This window comes from Manacus candei, unplaced genomic scaffold (genome assembly GCF_025592945.1).
Source record: "Manacus candei isolate 608988 ecotype Guabito, Panama unplaced genomic scaffold, ASM2559294v1 h1tg000103l, whole genome shotgun sequence".
Classification (NCBI taxonomy): Eukaryota; Metazoa; Chordata; class Aves; order Passeriformes; family Pipridae; genus Manacus; species Manacus candei.
Genome location: NW_026138151.1, coordinates 36,428 through 61,959, shown reverse-complemented (window position 1 = coordinate 61,959; position 25,532 = coordinate 36,428). Strand labels below are relative to the sequence as shown.

Sequence of the window (25,532 nt, the reverse complement as noted above, 5' to 3'; positions counted from 1 at the left end):
AACCTCTGTTCATGCTTGGCCCGTCTCTTATTGGCTTTGAAGTTTATTTACCTCCTTCTGTTTATTTAGGTCCTTCTGCGAGCTTTTACAGACATTGAACATCTAATTTAACTTAGGATGCTGAATAACTCTTTGTGTCATCCCTTTTAACATGGTTTTGCATTATTTATTGCCCTATTCTTATCTCTCACTTATTTTTTATTTCAAGTTCCATTAACTCAGTGTCAAATATTCCATAAACTCGCAAATTCAAGTAGCAGCAGGATCAAACCATCATTTAAAAGTAACATGCACAGTAATGTTCACAAATGATGGAGTGTAAAGGACAAAACATTCCATAGCTTTCACTGTCACATGGATTATTTCCATCTCAGTGTTGGCTTCAGTGATTGGCAAGGCTTTTGCTATTTCCAGTCAAATGCAAATGGTTAACCACGATTACAGTTAGACCCAACATTTCTTGCTTTCCTGTAAGCCACAAAAGCTCACTTCCACAAGAAGGAAAGAAGAAAACCAACAGCACTCACCATTTAAAACAATTTTCATTGCATAATGGTCAATTAATATCCCTCTGATTTAGCTTTCAAAAGATAACAGGCACAATTGCTCAGATCTAAGTGAGCCAGTTTTGTAAAGCTTTCCCTCCTCAGATCAGAAGCAACTTGAAAATAAGCACTGCTTTCTACTCTTGAGCTGTGATCCAGCCTGTATCTTCACAACCAGAAAGGATCCACCAAACCAGGCAAAGATTTCTTTTCTAGTCTTTGGTGGTCCAGATTTTTCAAGCCAGAGACAGACATTCCCCAGCACCTGGACACAGTTCTAACCCCTCTGTGTAGTTAAAGGCACTTCCCTCACCAACCTGATGCATTTGGGGGCACAGAAGAAAAGAGGCTTAAGATGTCAAAGTAATCAGAGTAACTAAATCAAAAAAAAAAAACTTCTTACCAGAACACGTTTTCCAATCCCCTTTCAGCCAGAGGGAATCTTCCAAGGCATTCCAAGTGCCATGGGCAGAGCCTTCCTTCTCCCAACAATTAAAATGTGTGGCAGAATTCAACACTGTAAGTTTTTTCTGACTTAATTGCATTTCTTTGATCTCATATAACTTTTAACCTCTGACAGGCTGTGTGCAGTGGTTTAAAAAACTGCACTGGATATGGTTTGGGGAGATAAGGAACAAGAGTAAATGGCTACTTTATCTTTAAAACCATGAGTGATGATGATTGGCATTCGGAGCTCATCTCTGCAAGAAGAAAGTTTTTCAACAACTCTACGGTGGGATTGGGGCATTATCCTTCAAACAAATATTTTCCTGACCCATTTGCAAACTTTGCTGGTTTATAGACCATTTGACAGCAATGAAGGTATTTTATTAACTGAGATACAATTGCTGTTTCCCAGAGGAAGCAGGGGTATTCCTTTCCCTTCCCAGACTCTGCTGATTCCAGCACAAATATTACCTAGCAGTGTGCTAGTTCATGTGGTAATGCAAGTTACCATCTTCATCCAAAAGAGCTTCTGTGGGCTGCTGAGGCAGAATAACAGCCAAAAGGGGGTCAACAAGGGGGGTTCTGATCTTTGGCCTTGCACAGTGCAGAGATGGGAGCTCGGGCAGAAGGGGTTTATAGAAACTGAGATTACAGAAACTAAGACACATTTACAGCCTGTGACTCTAGTTCTGAGATCAAACACAGTCCTTCAGTCCTTAGCCATTTGTACAGAGTCACTGATGTCACTGGGACTACTCCTGTGCTTGAAAGGGCACTTTCCTCTGTGTGAAATATAGAGCATATTTTCAATTGATCCTGAATTCCAAATGAACACGTGGAATGTGGGATGCTTGGAGATCACAGAAGAGCTGCTTACAAGAACGTATGATGAAGTTAATTGGGTCTGGTATGAATAATGTATTTGAATTTCAAGCCAAATGCAGCCAACATGTTGAGGGAAACAACAGAATGTCCCAGCATCAATATCAGGAGAGCTCTCAGTCTGTGTTCAACAGGATCATATGTCCTGGAAGTTTTGAAGGAACATATGGAAGTCAATGGATTTTATATTTTATATTTATATTTTATAAATAGCTTTACATCTTCGCCTCCACTAGCCTGGAAGTACCCCATTTCCAAAGGATGTTGTAAGAAGTGGGAACATTTCCACAAAATAATAAATTCCAGAAGTTATTAAAGAAGTCTTTTTTTTTTCGTAAAAATCATTGGAAACATGGAATATTGCAGAAACAAACAAACAAATAAACAAAACCACCACTGCAAGAATTTTTCTTTCAAGAAAAACCTCCAAAATTAACCAAGAGGATTCATCTTCCTGGAACACAACTTAATAGGATGCATTAATCACACACTCCACAAAGTAAATAAATATGATACATTTTCTACTTTGCAAAATCATCAAGTGGACTATTCTAGTATGTTTTTTTTAATCTTGACTTGGATAAAATACTGAGGGAATCTGTGTCTGAACATCGTCTTCCACATCATATATGAATATGTAACAGCAAACCCCAGTGCAGGAAAACACAGTGAAATGAAAATTTCCAGCATTTAAATATGGGTAGTGTTCCCTCTCCCCCAGCTCTTATTTATCTTCACAGAAACTTCGTCTTAACACTTTACTTAATTTTCATGATTAATTTTTCTGACTGAGCAATATCTTGCACCTAAGGATGCATTATATTAACGGCTAGAAATTATAGAAAAAATATTATCTAAAACTTCAGGCTCCTCGGTCTCTTCTGGTGAGCTACAGCTTGTCTGACACGAGTCTGCATTTCATTTATTACTTGAAAGGAAAAAAACAACAAACCCAGAGCATCTCTTCCAGAGGTTTGGTTATGGAACCTTCAAGCTCCAGTGCAACAAGTTGCTGGCAGGTCTGAGCAGCACAAACCTTCAGCAAGGCTGACACCTAGTCCGAGTTCACTGAACTGCAAATGAAGGAGAGGCAGCAGAGCTTCAGAAAGGCAGACTGACATCCAGGATTTGGGAGAGAATCTGAGGAAAAACTGCTGAGAGGAAAAGTCAAGTGTCCAGACAGACAGAAAATAAACCTCACCTTTGGAAGGGCGAGGTCTAAGGATTCTTTGCTTTCTTACCTGGGGATTTGAAAAGAGCAGGCCTGTTTCCTTATGTTTTATTATTGCTGCATTCCCTGGAATGTTCCTTGCCAGCACTGGAACATCTAAATCCATTGCCTAGGGGAATATAAAAGAAAGAAACAAGAGTTTGTAAGGATTCAGGGATTTTGAGGTGCTAATGGAAGCAATTTTAAAATGAAAAGCAGAAACAACAAATCAAACTTCTTTCCCATCTCTCCAATTTTTTAACTGAAAAGTACCACGTCTAAGGTGATCTCCTATATAGAACTTCTTTGAAACATTTTGTTTATGTCAGTCTTGTAACTTTGAACACATTATCAGAAGCAATCAATGCAGGAAGTCAATGCATAGCTGCTTCTTCAGGTATTCTTTTCCACCTCAAAATATGCCGTTTGTTTCCCACTGGAAGCCATGAACATATGGCATGCTTGAGGAGGATAAAATTAAAGTTCAGCTCAAAGGTTGTCAGTGTAATTCCTTCCCTTATTGAGCATGGATGAGAAGATTAGTTCATAGCACAAAAACAAGCAAAGTATCTGTTATCTTGTTCCACTAAAACACATTTTTCACAAATTTTCTAGAACACGCAGAATTCCAGAGATGTGGGCAGTTCACCAACAGTGAAGGGGATCCTGGAAGTCACTTGGCACTTTTCTCCTCCGTTCTGATTCCTATGGGTCATACAGGGCTCTGGAAAAAGCTTTTCTTTTGAGATCATCTGTCACTACAACCTTCCTTGGACTTCGAGCACTCAGGGACTGCAGGGAAGGACGCAGAGATGCAGCAGCCGAGTGAACTGCACTGAGGAGAGGACAGGTTATGCTTTCAGAACACTTTATGCTTTCAAAACATATGATCTACAAAGCCACTGGTGTGGGACTCCTCAAAGACCAGGGAATACACCTGAGGAAAGTACTTGTATGTGTGCATGGATAAAGAAAGGAAAGGAAGTGTGGGGTCTCAACATGCAGCATTTCAAGCTGCCTGCAGAATCAGCATCCATTCCAGGCCAGGGAACCATTCCCAAGAGACCTAATGCCTGGCCACTTGAGAAAATACAGCTGAGATTTTGAAGTACCTTGTGTGCAAACCCTGGCCCCTCAGCTCTTGTTACTCATGCATATCCTGATGTGAAGCTTTAATTACTATTGATGAATTGGGAAGTCTTGAGATGCACTGACTGTAAAAGCAGAAATATTCTTACTGTACAATTATCACAGTGTCAAATGAGAAAGAAATTCACTCCCCAAAATCTTCAATCTGTCTCATACTGATTCCATGTCACTCCAGAGTGAATGCATTTTTAATTGCTGTCATTACACTCCTGGATAAAGAGCAATTTTGCTTCAGTCTACAGAGCAAGAAAACAAAATTCCAAGGAGAAAATGATGCTTTTGTATAGCTTGGACAAACCTGAAGACAAAAATATCCTGGCTGATAATGGACAGGACCAATTACGTTTTGAACAGGGAGGGGCTGCTGGGATGTAGCAGCATATTTTAGTAACTTAAAATATCCAAGAAAAACACTGTTTAAATCACCACTTCAGATGTATTTACTCTGGACATAGCAATTCTACAGTCCTTCTGGCACAAACATCTGCTTTGCAGCAGTTAGCTCTAAAAATAATAATAATCCTTAATGATATAACCTGTTCTACACTTTGTATCAGAAACTACTGGATTAGCTGGAGGTAATTCAGAGAGATTCATGAAGTGAACATAAAGCAGAATAAATTAGAAATACAAAAACAACTACAGACTAAATTCTGCATTTATCTGACTGAAGCTGTTGAGATACAACTTTCTAAAAAAAAAAAATCAAAATGTCATTTTGGTGAGAGAAAATAAAGGGGGAAGGGAAAGAGGAAGGGGAACTGTACTAAAGGTGAGGTTGCTGGCACAGCATTGCTGTACTGCAGGTTAGATTGGGCTGTAGCACACAGTTAAAAATTGTCTCAAGATATATTCATTTGCTTCTGGTTTTGAAAGCTACACTGCTGATGATTGACTGAAGTTGAACAGTAAATTTATATTTCATTTTCTGTAATTTCTGCACTCTAAAAGGAAAGACATTTCTTCTGTCTCATGGACTTGCAGGGTAGTAACTGCTACACGAGAAAACTTTCAGGTCCCAAAACACACAGGTACCAATGAATTACAGCTACTGAAAGACAGAACAGATGGCCAAATACTTTGGATGCTGGGCTGCCTTTACACCAGCTAGCCTTAAACAAATGGATTGGGTTGTAAATAATTACTGCATGAAGTGGCTTAGAATTTAATTTAGATACTTAGTCTATCTTTAAGCAGTAAAAAGAATCATTTGCATTGTTGAAAATATGTATAATTTACTGACCTAAGTTCCAGAAATAATAGCATAAAATAACATTTCAGTCCATTGCCCATCTGTTTTGTTCCATTATTCTGACTGCAAATGTGTTTTACTGCTCTTGCAGAAGGATGCAGGGTGTAAATTTTAGCTGGGGAAGCTTGTTACCCAATAAGCACATCCAGGCAGTAGAATAAGGCTTAGAGAGTAAAGACAGGGTTCATTTACTACTTTGTCTTCTGGATTGGCCCTCATTTTCTCCCTTCTGGCCTCTGCACCTTTTTGTTGGCTCTTCAATTTTACTGCTTTACAACGTGCCTTCATTTTTATTTTTTTTAATTTTTATAATTTGCTATGGCTTTTACTCCAAACTACTAGACCTGTACTTCACATGTTGTCCAAGACTGGATTTTGCCTCAGAGTAGAAATTTTTCTTTAATTAGTTTCTTTTTGGTAAAAGCATAACAATCTAATGATTGTTACAGCAGTTGCAATACTCTTGAGAGCACAGAAAAAGTGCTCCAGTGAAATGGTGCTGGAACCTAAACCTTTTTCTACCCAGCTACATAGAGAACATATAAATCTTTCCTTTTTCACCACCACGTGCCCAGAAACGTGCAAAACTCCTGAGCTCTCTCAGGAAGGGATGTATTTTTAATGTTTGCTATAATGTTTGTTTTCTCTTCTTCCAATGCCAAACAGAAAATAGATCAGTTATGGCAAAATCTCTGACATATCAGTACGAGCTGACAAAATAATTAGTTATGGCTTTTAGTTCTTTCATACCTTAAGGCAGGTTGAAATAGATATGATTTTATATTTATCTAATTTATCTATTATATATTTATCTCATACTAAAATACTGTTTACAGATTCATGACCTTGTTAAATGTTGAGCTTTGAAGAGAATGAAAGTTGCATTTCCAAATTCAAGCCTTTTATCTCCAGCCTAGGACCAGGAGATTTTTATACATAGTTTTCTGCCTCATTATTTAACAAGATCTTAGCAGATGGCCCTTTCTGTTGCTGGGCATCTCAAGAAAAAAACTTCACTTTATTAGATTGACACTTTCCTCTGAGAGAGAGATTTTTACAGCAGGGTGTTTTATAAGCATGGCATCAAATCCCACTGTCCCACTGCCTAGTGAACAGACACACAAATCCCAAACCCTTATAACTTTAGCAGCAGAATTCAAACAGGTCTGAGGGGCTAAAAAGCTCCAAGTATTTTCTCAAGAGACAACTAAAGAGTTAATTCTGCTTGGAGAAGATCTGACTCAGCTGGAACTGGGGCTGCTGTCTCCCCAAATCTGTGCCATGACTGTTGGACTTTCCTTCCTAAAATGGAAGGTACCAGTCTGCCCCTGTAACTCATTTATTTGCCAGCTTTTGTTATCCCTGTTCCATGACTTCCAGGATGAACTCCCAGTTAGGAGTTAACAGCTCAGAGATTAACTTTGTATTTAGTAAAGGTAGTTTCTTCAGCAGAATTAAATCTATTAATAATAAGACTAGCCTAGGAGGTGAAATGCACAGCTACACGTGAGATAAAAACCCAAGTAATCTATTATATACACATAAAATACCTATAAATAATATAAATAAATTCAGCATGAAAAAATAAAAGTAATACTTCTTGATGATTCATCCTAATAAACACTTTTTTCTAATGTAAGAAAAACATTAAAAATGCAGAAAGCTAACTGCAAATGTATATAAAGGCATCCTGCAGAGAATGCCTTTTGCTAAAACAGTTTTGTCATTCCAAGAGAGAGAAGACAAATATAACATGAAGTGCTTAGTATTCTGTCTGTGTAGTAATTTTCTGTTGTTTTTTGGGGTGCTTTGTTTGGTTGGTTTGGTTTGGGGGGTGCTTTTGTTTGTTTGTTTTTCTTTTTGATAGGTCTGGGTATGAACTGGAAATAAATGACTGGAGGTAACTGTGAGGTGGAACCTTAAAGGAACAGCTTTCCCACCCGTGATGGTATCTGACTATTGAATAGCCCTCATGGGATAACTGAATAGTTCAGCCACAGAGAGGAGGGCCCCAATAAAAGTTCCCTTGCTGATTTAGTCTTATAGTTATCAGATTCCAAAGTTGGAAGAATTGCAGCTGCAAAAGAGGAGAGCAAAAACCGATGATTCCTGAAGCAGCTCAGCATCACTTATGAGGTAAACTGGCATTATCTTTTGGCTCTGAGTTACCACCTATTGTTAAGACACTGAACTTATAAAATTGCTCCCTCTCCTGATAAAAGCTAAGAAAAGTGCCTTTTAACTGCTCAGATCTGATGGGAAAATTTGGAGGAAAAACTATACCAATTGTCCTGTCAGCCCTGAGTTTGCATAACAATTTGTATCAGACCCAGCACATTTGCACTTCTGCTGCAGATGCTGCATCTCTTCAGGTTTTCTGGTTTGCTTTATTCCCCCTCTTTAACTCACTGGAAACAAATCAGGTTGATTTTTGGTGTTCTGTGAGAATTTCTGAGGGGAACAGGTAACTGGGGAGGATGAGGTGACAATTCCTTAACTTCTTCTTCTCCGAGTCACTGGCTCAGTCATGCCCTGTGTTGGTAACTCCATTTCACCTCAACTACCAAAGTTTGTCTCACCTGCCACTCTGGGAAGTTTGGAAATGTCACAGTCTAGAAATTGCTGTTACAGAGTCCTGTTGCTGTGAAAGAGCAGCTGCTTCCAGCTCTGAGCCACTGGTATTTTAGAAAGGAAATACAGACTTGCTATCTTACCATCCTCTGGCTTTCCTAATTCTTACAGTGCTCACTTAGTTCCTACTTAGGAAGACTTTCAGCTGTGTGGAAGAAAAGCCTGCTGGAAATGCAACTTAGAAACAGAAACAGGAGATTCATTAATACAAGCAATGGAATTGTTTCTGTGATCTTCTGAGATTATGATGAACCAACGTTCAGCATTCACCAAAATACATGGAATAGTAAAAGGCCCAAAGAACTTCCACTTTAAGCACACTTATTATTTTCTGAGAAAACATTTAACACTAAGTAGTGCCCTACTTTGACAGGTATGAAATAAAACTGGTTATTAATTTTCAATACTGATGGCAAAAAAATTAACTGAGCGTGTCATTCATTCATTAATAATTTTGGAATTAAAAACCAAATACAGCTCTTAGATTGCTTTTTGAAAGGATGGAAAAATAAATGGAAGTCCATTCTAGCAACATTATAAGGAAGTGGATGTTGAATCAAGCATAGTGACAACCCCAGTAAATCAGAATGATTTCTACATCTCAGGTCTGTATTGTTAATTTAACAGGATTGATAAAATTACATTCTGCCCTTTAAAAACAAATAGACAAAGCATAAAAAACTGTCAGTCAAAGGGAAGAAAATGTTAATTGCTAACACTTGCAAAAAGAAATATTTTAGTTTTGTCTTCACTACCTTTGAAACGGGCATAAAATGTTGGCACACATTTCCAGTGACAAAAGAAGATTTCAGATTCACTGTAACCTCATGAATAAGCTCACAACTAAGGTGCAGTTACCTCCAGAATTGCAGCAGACATCCCTTCTGAAGTGGAGCTGTTCACCAGGGCAAAGCACCTCTTCACAGCAGCGTGGAGATCATCCTGGGGCAGCTCCTGTAACAAATGGACTCCAGGTGCCCTGGAAACCAAATGCACAGGGGCAGGACCCCTCCTGAGAAGGGGCTCTGACAGTCTGGTTCTCACACAGCGAGCTGGGCGTGTGTGTTCATTTGGACAGACACGATTTTAAAAGCTGGGCAGCCAACTGCTTCCCTTCAACAAACAGAAGGTTTAATATTAACTTCTTACCTTTTAACTTTTTCCTTAACTTCCCTTGTGAAAAGCGGATCCACCTAGAAAGGAGCACACACGGAGGAACACGGCACCATTTTAAGGACTGTGTTTGAAATACCCGGAAAAGGAAAATAAATTCTAGCACATCTTTTAACTCAGATATTTAAAGGGGTGAATGTGCCGAGGTCTAAAACCACACCACGGACCTGTAACTGGGTGGTTACGTTTGAGTCTTCAAACCAACCCTCTGGTGAGTGAGTGACACGTGGAATGCCCAGCCCAGCCCAGCCTGGATTGACACCTCCCCTCTGCACCTTTGGGTGACTCCTCAGCTCAGCTTTGGGCTGCTGCTGGCAGGGAGAGTCTGTCTGTCTGTCTGTCTGTCTGTCTGTCTGTCTGTCTGCCCTGACATCCCTCTGGCTGCTGTTCCAAGCAGAGCTGGATCTATTTAACACAAGTGACTGTTCTCAGATGACTCTGACAACTCACTGATGTGCCAAGTGACTGTCCCACTGTGCAAGGAGTAAGAAATGAGAGGAAGGGAAGGAACCTTCCAGGCTTTAGTTAACTCAGGAAGCAATCTGGATGTAAACTGAGACAATGCTATAACAATAAATGCTATGCCCTGACAGAAACAGTTGTTTGGAAACTAATAAACCCTGAATTCTAAAACACAGTAAAACATTAAAAAGTTGTCTAAGCTGGGCAATTAACTCCAGTAGGTTTATTTACAAAGCTTAACTACGTCTGCTATTTTCATTTAACATGATTAAAAGAAACAAACAGAACTTGAAAATCCTTAAGTAGACGTGAAGAAGGAAACTAGACTTTATTAACGCTGACTGATTATATTAGAGTAATATATGTTAGCTTGCAGCAGTTGTAAGACTGGGAACGACTTTTTTTTAAATATATGTTAATATTTTGGGTTTGGTTGGCTTTTTTTTCCAGATTATGAGACAGACAGCACTCACAAAGCATTTTAGAAAACTCTTTTGGTAAAAAGCCAGAATTTATTTTATAACTATGATTGTGTATTTTGAACATGAGATTAATTATTTCAAGAAAACGGGGCTTCCTAAATTAAAAGATTCAAGTGAATCACTTGCACTAAGGAATGATTTCCCACTGAATACAAAAAATAAAAGGCTTGCATAACAGCTTCAAAAAGTATTTTTGGTAACAGCAGGGGAAAAAAACTCAGGTGCCCTTTCCTGAAGCACTACCTGATCCTGGCAGCAGAGTATGGATCTATAGATGCACAGAGTAAACCAGTATGTCCTGTCACAGGTTCCTTGGATATTTCATAGTGAACTTCACAATTGCTATTTCTGTCTAAATATATTTTCAGCTTTTCCCCCAAAGTTCCATTTTGATGCTGAGTTCCTCTCATGAGGAACTCCACTCTATTTCCATTAAAATCGATGGAGCACTTGCAAGTGATTTGAGGAGCAGTGGGATTTGGTCTTTTGTTCTTGTACCTTTAGAAGGATCAGAAAAACTACAGCCTGTGACTCATAAAATTTGTATGACATTAATTCCTATTCTGTCTCCTTCAGTGGAAGCCAAGAAGTTGCCATCTGCCTCACAGACAGAGCAATCCTTTAAGCTGTATTCTTCTACTGGTAAATATTCCAAGAATCCTGGCCTGAGTATGAGAATTCAGTTAAAATATGACTTTCAGGACAGGTGTAGCGACGACTTGGAGAAGTGATCCCCCTGAGCTGCATTTAGGAATTTGAGGGGGCACAGTTACCTAACCACAGGCTCAATATAACAGCAATTAGATACAACATAAGCTGTTCAGCAAGTTGGAAAAGCACTCAGAAGATGTGAACACTTTCCAAAGCCAAGTGGCTATGGCAGGATGCCGAGGAACTCAGCACAGGCTCTGAAAAAGCTACTGAAAAGAATTTTATTTCCACCCAGTTTGTCTCCCTCATCCATTTTTTCTTACAGGGAGCGTTTGTTGCCACATTTTATTTTGTTAGCAGGCAAACATGATCATCAGTTACCTATAGCATTTGTTAAAACATCATCAATCCAGAGGCACAGCCTTCAAAGAGCTGCAAATTTCATCAGTTTATCAGAGATCAGAGGAAAGCAGCTCCCCTTGTATGAGCAGTTCCCATCAGAACAGCTGAGATAAGATGACACATGGAAAGGGAGTGGGCACACAGCAGGAAACCACACTGAACAGGTCCAGATATGCCAGTAAGGAAGTTTTACTCTGCTGACAGGCAAAGAAACATCTGAGGTGTGTTTGACAGTGCAGGAAGTCCCAGATCAAAGGCTGCACGAAGATGAAGGGGCCTCTCAAGCACAGAGCCTCCCATGATCAAAACCTAGCAAATCTTTTATAAATACACAGCATTCAAATGCTGCCATATAAAAATTAGCTCAGACAGAAATAATGGACCAGGAACATCTTCTTTGTAATGCTGGGACTCCAGACTTTGAAGGCAAAACCAGGTCTTAGTACACTGAAAGTTCTGTCAGAATATTGCCCAGAGTAGTAAGAGTGAAGAGCTTGAGGAACCTGTAACATGTTCAAGACAGAGAGGAAGGATTTGCTCAGTTTCTTGGGTTTGTGAGGTTTTGGCAACATCACTGGGCAAGGAATCACCTTTTCTCACAGCAGCAGGTGACCCCACACTACAATGTTTATCTGACTGATTGTTGAAAAGGCTCAACAAGACCAAGCTTCCCCTAGAACTGCAAACACAACCTGCCTGCAGCAAATGCACCTTCAAAAACAGCACATCCTTGTCAACACCCTAAACACAGCCATTCTACATCACCTTTTCCCTATACTAAATGCTTCAGGAAATTCAGTGTCTTCTGGCTTAATGTGTATTTTGCAATTTGGAATAATTGACAACAAAAAAACCAGAGTTTTAGTTCAGCCGAAACAATTCAGCAACTAGGACTTAAATTAACAAAACTTCAGGTCTAAAAGAAAAATAAATAAACTTTTTAAGAAATACTGGAACAGCTCATTTTACCATTTCTAACAAAGGGTTAGAGGAGTTGTCAGCTAAATGGTAGCATTAGCTCTTACCTGTTAAAAAATGTCTCAGTGAGTAGGACACTTATTCAGGATGGAGCTGGCAGAATTTCATATTCCTCAGCAGGATAAGGAATTTGAAATTATAACTTTGTCTCCTGTCTGATCTTCCTAATTACTGTGCTCTAGGATATTCTGGAGCAGGGAATTAGACTTTCTCTAGTGGCTTAGTTTAGTTAACAACTGTTTTATTTTAAAACCAGCCCAGAGAACATACAGTAGGTTGAGATGGGCTACATCCCTCCATCTGTGGAGGCACTTATTCACCTAAAACTGCCACAACAGGCATGGAAACAAGTTGGACAGAAGAAAAATAGCTATCAGTGGAAAAGAGTATCATTGCAAACACAGCAGTGTTCTGTATATCTACAAGGATAGCTAAGAAATAGGCAGAGAGGGCTCTGAGGGGTCACCCAGCAGCTGAACACAAGTTTTGTGGCCTTAACTTTCTTTAAAGTTTCATAAGCTCCTATTTTTGGAATACAGAGCTGCTGAAAATTAACTACTGTTCCAAAATTCAGTATAGAAACGAACAAAAGGAAAACTGGAAGTGAAGACAAATGCTAAAAATTTTACATTACACAGGACCCAACCCTACAACATTACCTGGATTGCACTATTGGAGACAATCCTGCATAGAAAATGCAGGAAATAATATATAATCTTATGGAAGCAAATATATAATCTTATGGAAGCCAGGTAGAAAATAGTATGTGGGCCTTTGTTCTTTCTATTCTTAATTAATATAATCTTAATGTGTGGTTTTTTAATATTCACAATAAAGATTATATGCTTCATAGATAATGGCACTGATTTTCTTAAGGTTTTTGTGGTTTGAGAAGTAACATGAATAGGAAAAGTACAGCTAAATACCAATAGAGCTGAGAAGTATTTTCATCCTTTAGCAATATTTTAGCACTATGGGAGAAATATGTTTTAAAATGTTTTAAGGAGGTTCAGTCCTTGCCTGTGCACTGCCACAGGGTTATTTCTGGTAGCTTCCTGTAAAGAAATCAGCTTATGGAAAAGTGAAGCAAATTTAAAAAGACGACTAAAATGTTTAAAATCCTCACTGGAGGCAGCAAGTGCATCTTTGGATTCTAAAGCACAGCTTCATTACACCTGCTCTGGATTTGTCTTCCACACCAGTTCACTTCCAAATCATTTTGTGTATTAGCGTGGAAAAAAAGGCAGAGAGAATAAAAAGGTAAAAATATCTTTTAAGAATAAAATCCTGAGTCCCAAAATTTACAAAGAATAAAATTGGATGAGAAAACAGAAAAGCAGTCCTTATTCAACTATTCAAAGTCTATTTATTTTCTTATAAAACAAACAGCTTGCAAGTTTTCAGGCTCATGTGAATCAGAGATGAGACTTATACAGAGAGAACACATTACCCAGATGAAACAGTGAAGCTTTTAGTACCCTTGGAGCATCAGTGAGAGTTTGTTTCATGTGACACAGATGCTTCCTCAGACCTTTTCCACTGGTTAAACGATGGCTACAGGTTGCCTTTTCAAGCACTGATTTCCTTATCAAAGGTCCTGCAATTAGTTTTGTAAGTTTAGCATAAAGCAAATTTGTTGCCCTTGACACAGGCAACATACCAGAAGCAGAAGAAGCAGGACAGACACTAACTTTGAGATTATTCTGAGATGTGGATGTATAAGAACAGCTCAGTTCATCCCAGTCTTTAGTGCACTGCGATTCCACCAGTTTTATTTGTCAGCTCTGTCCTCGCTGTTGGGTGTCAGACAGAACCCAAACATCACTTTGCACCTGCTGACAACTGTTAATTGTGTTTGAATTGAGGCTGCCAGAAATGGCATCAAAGTCTAGATGGAATGGCCCAAAGACCAATTCTCCACTGAAGGAAAGATGTAAGAACAGGGATAACGAGCACCTGAATCACCTGCACAGAAATAAACCCCCTCATTAGCAATACCTGCGAAAAAAAGTCATCAAGGTGGCAACTACTGCCTTTCAAATTATTTGATAGGCTCATTTATTAACTATTGACACTGAAATAGGCATTTCTAATATTTTATTTGCAAAAGTACGCGTTTTTAGTGGTTTGTGATTGTCTGAAATCCCACAGGTATGAAAACAGAAGCCAATGTTAGAATCCAAATATTTTGATACTCTCTATTTTCAGAACTTTATTCTGTAATCAAATTAAACACTGAATGTTTTGTTCCAACAGTCTCAGAGACCATAATAGATTATTGCCACTATCAAGTCATCCAGGCACTGGAATTGCTTCCCCTTCCAGAGTTTAGACCTTTTGTGAGCTGCTAAATTTGCACCTTCTTATCTCCATGAAAGTTACAAGTCCTCTGCCTTAGGTTCACTTTCTAAAGAATTATTAGGATATCTCAGATGCAAGTAAATGGAAGTATTTAGAAATAAGCATACAAGCAAAACAAAAATTACAATGACAACTTACTGCAGGTCCAATAATGCCCAGATGGACACTGGGATCCTTTCTGTGCCAATCTAAAAGAGAAGAGCAACAACTTTTTTATCAATCCAAATTATTACTTCTTTAATTTAATTATTTCTCTGCAATCACTGTAAATAGCTGCATGAATAAAGAAGAACTGGGCAAATATTGTATTACTACTGAAAAGAGTGAACATGCACCAGATTTCATGCTCAGCCCTCACATACTCCTCATAATTCAAATATTAGCATATCTGAAAGTTACTATTTAGCCTTTATGCTTTATGTGATCTCTTATGAACTCAAGGGTTATTTAACTAAAGTCAGATATTAATTTTGAATCACTCAAGAGAACAATGCTCCGTATAATGCAGTGATTCTGACCACTAAGCCAAACTTATTTGAATTTTTTCCTATGTAAAGGAACAAGTGGAAGTAAACTGCAACCATCACAATGACTACTCAATTATATATGAACAAGAGAAATCTGCTGCCCTTTCAACACCAATTACTTGAATAAACTACATTAGTTACTCAGCATCACAAGATTTTAAAGGTTTATAAAAGTAAGTTGAATAATGCAGGTTAAATTTCCAACTTGGAACACTTGAACTGTTACAGACACAAACAGAACCTGGTAAAACTTTCCCTTATGTGAGTCTGAGAAAAATTCAGCCCAGTTTACAGTGATGAGCCAGAACAATGGGTGGTACAATTTGTTTGCAACTTCAATAACATTAATTAGCACACGTGCAAATCAATGTAACAGCCACAGGACAGCAAGATAAAAAAAGTTATTTTGAAGAGCAGGTGATCTTTTCTTTTGTCTCCCATCAATATTGCACGTAACAGCAAAACAGTTTTCTCAGCAAATAAAACCAGTAGATATTGCTTTGATTTCAATGCTCTGTTATTCCCAGCAGGATGGAAAAGACAGCAGCACAGAAATAATGTGTTGAACAGATCAATGGTTACGTAAGAATTTCTTTTTTTTGCAAATGTAAATATATCATGAAGTTTTCTGCAACAAATAAACCACCTCAAACTTACAAACATAAAAGAAATGCGTCTGAAGGCAGTGACAAAACAAAACTGGGTATTCAAATAGCCAGCACTTACCAGAAAAAACTTCTACTAAATAGAGAGGGTCTTTTACTCTTCGAAGTCCACATATCAAAAGAAACAGATGTAAACGGTCTGTATCTGTAGGAATGTCTGCAACAAATAATTTTAAAGGTCTGAATGCAGATAAAAAAGCTGAACACTCCAAACTATTCCATGAATGAGCACACAACAGAGAATGAGCAGAAATGGGGTGGATTCTGAAAAATTGCCATTATTGTTCCCTCTGGTTCTTGCTCTTGCATCAATCCTCAGATCACCCCAATGGAAAACATAATTTTATAGGGAGTTTATTTCCAGAGGCAAGGAATGTGCAGAACTTGGAGAAAAATCTGCTGGCTGGTATTCCTGGACACCAAATTCCAGCTTTGACTGACCTGGCAACTAAACAACTCTCTGTGTTTATCAATATTTCTACCCATAAGTAAAATAAATGTGCATCCATATAATAACTCACCTCCTATTTCAAGGAGATTGTGAGGTTTAGGTAATCAATGGCTGCAGGGCTTAGAGCTCTGGATCCTGCACTTTTTGTTGTTAAAGAGCAGGTAATGTCCCATAGTTTTCCATCCCCAATATGTCAGCACTGCTACAGAATAGTTAACTAGAAATTATTGCAAAGCATTTATTTTTAACTAATTGCTAAGACAAAAATGAAAAGATAACTTGGGGGGGGGGAACCCCTCAACACGGGAGCTTTTAACATTGAAAAATCTCCCTTGCAAATACACAGCAACAACCCACAAAATAATTGTGTAGGCTATATTAGAAAAAGAAGATCTGATGTATGACATTGCAGTTGCCACTGGCTCTATGACAGCACAATTAATTTAGAAGCTGCTTCTGGAGAAGGGTCACTAGGTGATGAACTTGGGTAAAATGTGTTTATGATAAAACAACATAATTCAAAAATTGCTGAATGAACAGAAATAACCACGACATAATTTAATGAACACTAGAGGGGCTGAAATGTTCATATTTGATTTATTGTACTGAACAAATCAGTTTGCTGTCCTTCAGTTCACCTACTCACTGAGCTCGTGGCAAGGATGGGAGACTTGTATTACCCAACACAGGCAGTTCTTCAAGGAGCATCAAACTGCTGCTCTTCAGCAGCAGGCAGTTTATGGGACTTCAAGGCTCTGTTTGCATGGTCAGAAAGCTACTGCTTTTAAATTTAAAATCCAGTTTAGGAACGTTTAAATTCTCCCTGTCACAGTCCTGTTCATTACTGAGTCTGCTTCATTCAACTTAAATAACTTGAATTGTCAAAAGTGTCTGCAGCAGACATAGTAAATAACATTTTACAGGTTATTGGACCAAGAAATAATTTGTAATTTATAATACATAAACATTTGGATTGAAAAAGCCATTCTTCTGGTGCAATGGGCCATTAATACTGTTTGGTTTTAAGACATGCAGCAGTGTTTTCAATTTATGACATAAACTCACACAAAACAAATTACTAAAAAGTGTTAGCAAAATTCAGACTGCATTTTAACTATCCATAAGGCACAAATCTTCATTTTAAATTATGAACTCCCATCTGCTGATGTTGAACTCTGGTTATTTAGGAATAAAACTTAAAGTTAATGCTGGAAGCTCAGTCAGACAGGAGTGAGAAATCAGATCTTCCTGTTGTCACATAGAGACTGTGGGATTTTACTCTCCAACTAACTGCTTCTTTTTATCTCTTAACATCTTTTTGTTTCTGTCTTAAAGCTTTCAGCCTTTTAATTTTATGAGATAAAGGTTAAAAGCCCTAATAGACCAGTTCTGTGCAGTCCTGACTGCCATTCTGCCCTGTATGAAAACCTTCACCCAAAAGAGAAACAGGACACTGGCCCCACAGGCATTCAGATTTTTCCATTCCATTCCTGTGCCATTCAAAGGTACTCCTCATCAATAACAGTCTAATTTCACATGTGATATTACCTAAAATAATATTTATTAATGCAAGTAGCTCACTCAGTTGACCTCTATTATTTTGAAAAGGCATTCACCACTCTCACAGCAGAGTATCCCCTTCATGATGCAATTTTACAAGCCTTATGTGTCTATCAGGAAATGTTATGCACTTTTCTCTGAAATAGCATCTCTTGGGTACACTGGACTCCAGACTGGATCCTACAAGGCATTTCTAAAAATTGTCATAAAAGGGTTAGTCAAAAAGGATTTGCCTCTGCCACTCGATGTAGAGAAGGGAGAACCTGCTGTAGTTTTATTTCATTGTCTGCTGTAGGTCTTAGCCATCACCTAATCCATTTTTGCAGGCAGACTTTCCCCACTCAGTCCACTCAAAGCACATAAACCATCCCTGAGAAGGCTGCATTACCTGCTTACAGTGCTGGGAGTTTGCTCATTCTCTGCCTACTTAAGATCAAACCTCAGCAGCACTTGTGTAACTTGTTTGCTTTCTGGTTAAATTCTCACATCAAGCTGCCCCTGCATCGGTGTTTTTTCCCCACCTGTGGCTTTCTCAATCCTTGCTCCCAACCCTGCTGGGAAAAACACCCCAACAAACAGCCATTTGTACAAGTCTGAAATCACTTCAGTACACTTTGTCCTCTCAAAAATGCTGAACAGGGGAACATATGAAGAGAAGAAGTGCAATAGGTGCCTTTACCAGCTATAGCCATCAGTTGGGCGAAAACTGGTTTTTGAAACAAGACATTTTTATTTCTTCCTTGAGCTTGAACAAGCCTTTCAGTATGTGACTTTTTGCTATCATTCTGCCTTTTGCTGCTTAATCTGGAACAAGACACTACCACCCTGTGTGATTCTGACATGGAAGCACATCAATATGGCACAATCTACTGATGTGCTCTTCTGATACATCCACCGTGTCACTGCCTTGTTTGACTGACAGGAGAACACCCAAAAAACAAACAGATCTTTGTGTCTGTTTCTCTGTTTCTGTTAGTGATACAAAAGCCAAGATTTCCAACAGCACGCTGTGTTTCATTACCTCTTCCCTCATGTACCTTTCTGTTTGCTTAACAAAGAAACACAAAACGGAAAGATTTCTGCATAATCCCTGGTTTAAAAAAAAAAGGGGAAAAAAAAAGGCAAAAAGACTGCATGGTGGATGTTTTCCAGCCATCCTTCAGAATCACTCTACACTAAGTGCAAGTAAAACCCTGCCACCCTAATCAACATCTCTGTCAGTGTCAAAAATAGCTGTTTAAAGTCAGTAGGAGATGCTCCTTTAAACGTGTTGTCAGTGTTTGTCTGTGGTCTGATTTCTTACATCGGCTTCAGCTCTAAAAACCAGCCACAGCAAGCCTTGAGCCTGCTTAGCAGGTCACCAGTTTAGCAAGATGTGAGAGGTCAAAAAAGGACAGTGACTGATAGGAGTGTTCAGCCCCATTCCTCTCCTGTGCTGTCCCAGTTTGTCCCACAGGACCATAGGGATGTCCCAGAGGAACCGCGGGAGACGAAAGGACAGCGATCGACGTGGAGCTCCCACGGTCAGGCAGCTCCTGCCCCATGGGGGCCAGAGGTGGTGTCCTGCTGCTCAAAATTGAAACACAGCAACCCAGCCCTGGCTCTGAAAATTTCCGAGTGCAATTGCATGACCAAAGGGTGTCCAGCTGCTGTGCCAGGGGGTTTGTTGACAGTGCACAAAATATATTGGCTGGTAGATGAAATGTGATTAATGCTCAGGATTCATGTTCTCCTGCTGACACTGATTCTGAGTCACAGTGTGGCCTAGAGAAAGTTTGTCAAATCTAGACTTATCCATCCAGACTAACCCATTCACCTGCAAGCAGGTTTAATAATTGCTTGACATAAAGCAATGAGACTGGGTTTAACTCTTGGGAAGCTGTTCTGATGCAAGACAGTGAGAGAATGGAGTACATCAAAAGTGGAAAACAGGAAAACATTTTCATAATGCAACTGTTTGTCATAGCAACTATTTTACACAGAATCATGGAATCATTTAGGTTGGAAAAGCCCTCTAAGACCACTGAGTCCAACCATTACCCCAGCACTGCCAAGCCCACCACCAAACCCTGTCCTCAAGAGCCACATCTACACATCTTTTAAATACCTCCAGGGATGGTCACTCCATCACTGCCCTGGGCAGCCTGTTTCAGGGCTTGACAGCCCTTTAGGTGAAGAAGTTTTTCCTTGTATCCAACCTAAACCTCCCCTGGCACAACTTGAGGCCATTTCCTCTTGTCCTATCGCTTGTTACTTGGGAGAAGAGAATTATAACACTCTATGATAGTTTACACTTTGGCCATTTTAAACACTTGCACTTAGATGCCAGGATAGCAAAACATGAACACAGACAGCTAACACAAAAGCCTAAATAATTTCTGAAGCATTAGTAAGAACACTGTTTTCCTAAGAAAGGCAAGAATAAGTACAAGTGTTATCCAAACAGATTTTGCAAGAGTAGATTCATTTAACTCCATCCCTTTAGGTCCCATCGGGAAAAAAATGTAGTAGTCACAGATGTGCAATAAAAATAAATGTCTTCCTGCAAATCTTTAATCTTACTGAAAGCTGCAGGCCTCTAAGTGAATGAATAATATCAAGTATTATCTTGCTGAGAGGTAAAGAAGCAGATTTAAAAATTAATTTTCCAACCCCTGATTTCAGTCCACTGTTGTGTTCTACAGACCTTCAGAGAGCAACATTAAGTCCATATTATTTGGGCTTAGTCATCCATTTTTGGTTTTGGGCAGAAACAAAATCTAAGCCATGATGAGATGGTGAGGGTAAACACCCTTTCTCATTTTGCTGTCTGTTCACTTTGAACCCCAGCAGGTCTCTTACTCCTCTTGAAAATATTTCATTTATCCACCTCCTGAGCATCTGAAAGTATTGACTGATCTCCTAGAAAAGGAAATCCACGGGTTTATTGCTGAAATTTCAGTCTCTAAGATGGTGATTTTATTTTCTTGAGTTTGAAACATGGATAAACTTGTCCAACTCTGGCATGAATCTTTGATACTCTAAATCTTTCCATTGATAGCTTTTTCTGAAGTTCATCTCCCTACACACAGCAGAAATACCACATATTAGCTCTTTTAGTCTCTTGGCACCAAGAGTTTGATTTTGTATCTCTTTCATGAGTCAAATATTAGAACCAAGCCAAGTTTTCCAGCTTGTTTGACATGGTGCTGTCCCACTGCAGTTCAGCTTTGACAGGCCCTCTTGCTTTATATTGACTCTGAAGCTTAATTGAAGCCACTGATGGCACAGAGGTTTGACAATTATTAGCCCAATTAGTCCTTATTTCAGCAACATACTTTACCACCTGCAGATCTCAAACATTTATTACCGTGTCATGAAGTTGAGCTTTTATTTTACAAAGCAATTTGTTTCTCAGAAACTAAGGGGAAGCGGAGGCAATAACTTTATCTGAAGTGTTTACACTGCTATTCACAGTCAATAGTGAATAATTGCTAGAGTTGCTGATATGTTTGTGAAGACAGGAGAAATTAAATGAACCTGTAAACTTCCAGGGGCAAGCTACTAACCCAGAAAAATTAGACTGCAAAATTCTCAAATCAATCCTTTTTTTCCCTGTTTCTCATTATTTTTAACAGATCAGACAACAAAAAAGCCCTATGGTTTCAGATCAGTTAGGGAACCCAGTTCATGGCTGCTATCATACAATTTTTTACTATGGTCAGCTACATATCTGCACAAACTTTTATTATATAGTTTTTCTTATGTGGGTCTTTCTTTCCAGCACAGCTTTAGGAAAATATAATGCCTCTGTCTGGTCATGGCAGGTTATGTAAACTTTTCCAGCTCTGAAAATAGCTGTGCTATGAAACAGAAACTACAAGAGAGCAGAAAAATCAAACTACAAGAGCATGTTGCATATTGTATTTGATGCTGCAATCAGCATGTGATTCCATCATACTATGTCACCTTCCATGAAACCAGTTTTAAGTCTTATCTATTGGGTAAATGGGTTTTCTCAGTTCATTAGTTTGGAATTCTTAGTTATCCACATCTAATCACATGATGCCTAAGTGTTTATTAGGGTCTACATCTTCCAAGCTTCAGCCACATTCCACTGAAATCAAAAGGAGCTTTTCATCCCAGGATGATGCCATCAAGCCTGTCTCTGATCTCAGGCAGCTCTGCTCCATCCTTGAGCTGAGCTGTTAGAGAAGATCAGCCTCAGGTTTCACATTTTCTTAGACTCTCCTGTCATTTTCTGTCAATCAATTTACAGCAAAAGCCTGAAATTTCACTGGCTCTCTCAAGTCTATAGATAGGCTTCTAAAATTGCCATCAACCTGATTATGCTGCATAGAGATTCCTGTATTGTAAGGTCAGAGAAAAACATTTTGATCATCTGGTCTGATCTCCAGACTGACACAGGCAGTAATACTTCCTTAAATAGTCTGAGGTACTAAATATACTGAAAATGTTGTTTTCTTGAAGTCTGTGTTGAAGTCTGCACTTGGTGCAGCTTTTTGGTTTGACTACTGCTGCTTGCAGTCTCTCCTCAACATAAGCTGCGACACTGACCACTAACCAGAGTGCCAATTAAATTTAAAAGCCTTTATTTTTTGTAGGTTTAGCCAATAAATGTTAGTAACCAGCCACTGAAAATACTGCAGCTAACAGATAGAAACTAACACAACACCAGCATCACCTCTGCAGCTCTACTGCTCAGATTATGAAAATAATACTAATCCTATGATTTTTGTACTGAGATTGTTCTGCACCTGTAATAACATGAAAAAAAAAACCCTTCCAACAGCACTGTTTCCATTTGTGTGAGGCAACTGCTCTTTATGTTATACCCAAACTATCAAAGGGAATGTACAAAAATCTGGGATTCCTTAGATTTTGGTTCAGTACCAGCCACATTTGGGAGCTGGAAGTGTCCCATTGTAAAATGTATGTGATGCATTCTGCCACTCACTTAAATCTGTTTATGTACTGGTGTTATATTTGACACGAGCATATGTTTCCTATGACTGAAAAAAAATCACTACAAAGAATATTCATAAGAAGTGTGTCCTATGGAAAAAAGCCTCGAAGGATTCTGAAGAGCCTGTTTCATTTGAAGGAGTAACTTGACAATATATGGACTGAACACCAAGGATGTTTAAGAGTGATGCCTCAAATGGATTATAATTTCCACTGTAGGGCATGTGCTCTTTCTTTACATTCAGGCCTGGGAATCCTGAATTTGACAGATCTTGGAGGATACTGCTAAAGATACAGGCAGGAGTTATCAGGAGAAATATCTCCCCCACAAAAAATCATTAAGTGCCTTCAGGTATGGAATAGAACTTCATGAAAAAAGTCTTAAAAAAGAGATCATCAATGCCATGAGCTGAACAAGATTGGACAGTTTTATCTGCATAAAAGCTCGGGATGTTCTCAAATGCACTTCATTGTGCAAGCCCACACTATCAACATCACATTCTTCTGAGCAAAACTGCCTTCTATTTTTGATAGTTTTCTACTGATTGCTCCAAGTTTAGTAGAATTTTAAACCCTTTGAAACTGCAAATCCCCAGAAAAGCAATTCAGTGGGAAATCCTAATTAGTCCATGGAAAGTGCAAAGGTACAGCCAAAAAAAAAAAAACTTGCTTCCATGTGCAATATTAAAAGAAGTGGAAAGTGGAGGCTGCCACCAGAGATGGACACAGAGACAAGGCTGAGAAGATAAATGAGATGAAACAGTCCATAAAACCAATACTGAATAATCTGATGCCAGTTTTCAAGTTATTATTTAAGAGGCACAGATGTTAGAGTCACATTTTAGTTTGCTTTTCATGTACTTTATGAATTATTTTGCACTTTTGCATTAGTACACATTAGGCAAAAAACTGTCTCTAATATATTAGAAATTCACTTCAGGGGGAGCTTCCCCCTCCTCAATCTGTTGACTGCTCATTTAATCATAAAACGGTTGGACAAGAGATCAAATCAACACTAAGGCTGAGCTAGAAAGTGACAAATCATTTCACTTCAGAAAATTATTAATCTTAGTGGCACTGTGCTTGTGTGCTGTGATTTACTGAGAACAAAATACCCTCACACTGCTCAATTTAAAATTGACACTGGCTTTGACTAATGGCACCCAGTTACTGGTGTGATAATGCCATTGACTGGTGAGGATTCATTTGTAACAGAGGGAACAGCTGTACTATCAGAGATCAGAGTGATGAATATAATATTGAAACATTTTTACCACAGGAAAATGCCTATAAATTATTCTTTGGGGGGAAAGGCAGCTGAAGCAATTAAAGAATTGCCCAGATCAGGTGGTTTAAATTAGGACATGTGCCTTACACACCATTACTCTGGTGAGAACAGAGACAGGCTCTAGACCAAGACCAAATTATAAAACATCAACACACACTTCCCTTTTTCAGCAGTTTGTCACCTTACCCTCTCTTCTGCAAGTGGTATCCCCAGTTTCTATCCCACAGATAAAGCACCTCATGCTCAGGTATTGATGCTTTGGTTTAAGTTAACCTTTAAGGGACACTGACCCATATGTTGTGACCATTTTTGGTGCAGTTTAACCCTGGCCAGACCAGAAATTTGGAGGTAGTCTGGGCAGTTTACTGACCAGATTAATCCTGATTGATATTCTGCCATTTTTCATATGATTAAGTCCATTCTATTACATAATTAGTTAAACTTTACATTCTAAGTTTCTGTCATCCTTGACACCTACTAAGAATAAATACAGTGGACACAGAAAAAAGTGAATTTTACCTGCACGTTCTAGAAATCTGTACCAGTCAAATGTTTCACTGGGGGTTGTCTTAATTCCTGTGTTAAAAAAAAAAAGACAAGTCATATATTTGATGACCCCTGGGTGGCTGAACCGTGGTTCTTGAAGCCTTCAGGTCTAAGAAAACAGTATTTCTGTCAAGCACACTGAATTGCATACACAGCTGTTCCCATCCCGAGCTTTTCTCATCCCAACCTTGCCAGGTTGCCTGTACAATCCTTCCATGGGCATCAGACTGAAATTCAGCTGGAATTTTTGCACAATCACACAGTACATGAACTTCTTTAGCAACCCAACCATGCTAAATTTGGCCTTTTAAAATCTACATGTGAGACAACATCATCAGAGGGAGCACATTACTCCCAAACAGACACAGGGCAGGCTGAGACCCAAAGTCCTTAACATAAAAGATTTAATCTCTAGGTTAATTATTACCTCACAGGAGGCTTAAATACAGACTAAACATGGGCTAAATAGGCTTCACAATGAATTATTTCAACATTAGAGTTTTGAAAAGAATTTTCTTTTCTTTGAAAGTGAAATATGCAAAATGGAATGAATTTTGGAATCCACAGAGAGTTATTTTTAGATAAATAAAATTAGAAGCTGCAGCTTAAGTAATCACACCTAAAATACTGAGCTGACTGTTCCCTAGACTAATCACTGAATTAATATACTTTGGATTAGACATTTGTGGGGTGTCATTATGTGGGAAACTCAAAGCATTTAAAGGAATTTGGAGTTTCAGAGAATAATTATTCAGCATAAAAACTCCTGTAGACTTTGGAAATAGCTCAGTGTTACCTTAGGTGTCACCTAATTTTTCAATTCCTGCTGTAAGGCATCTGGGAAAGCTTTTTTTAAAAGCACTGAGTTGAAAATTTAGGCTGAGCCCCAAATACTGCCTCAATAT

The 25,532-nt window shown here is 38.7% G+C and overlaps 1 protein-coding gene across 5 annotated transcripts in view; it reads right to left on the bottom strand.

Annotated features, from left to right (window-relative positions):
• Positions 1–25,532, bottom strand: part of GLT1D1 (glycosyltransferase 1 domain containing 1) — a 51,382-nt gene that overhangs the window by 6,644 nt on the left and 19,206 nt on the right. Inside the window, exons 6-13 of one of the 5 annotated variants that reach the window (XR_007900046.1) lie at positions 24,601–24,657; positions 15,879–15,974; positions 14,764–14,813; positions 9,266–9,309; positions 8,975–9,095; positions 3,116–3,214; positions 2,827–3,025; positions 949–2,019 (exon numbers count right to left, since the gene is read on the bottom strand). Coding sequence is in view for 2 of the 5 variants with exons in the window: in XM_051769055.1 (XP_051625015.1) it covers positions 2,864–3,025; positions 3,116–3,214; positions 8,975–9,095; positions 9,266–9,309; positions 14,764–14,813; positions 15,879–15,974; positions 24,601–24,657 (629 nt within the window). In the remaining 3 variants the exon portion in view is untranslated. Of the gene's footprint in view, positions 1–948; positions 3,026–3,115; positions 3,215–8,974; positions 9,096–9,265; positions 9,310–14,763; positions 14,814–15,878; positions 15,975–24,600; positions 24,658–25,532 lie in introns of all 5 variants that reach the window. The other 4 variants (XR_007900045.1, XR_007900047.1, XM_051769055.1 and 1 more) reach the window with 4 other exon arrangements.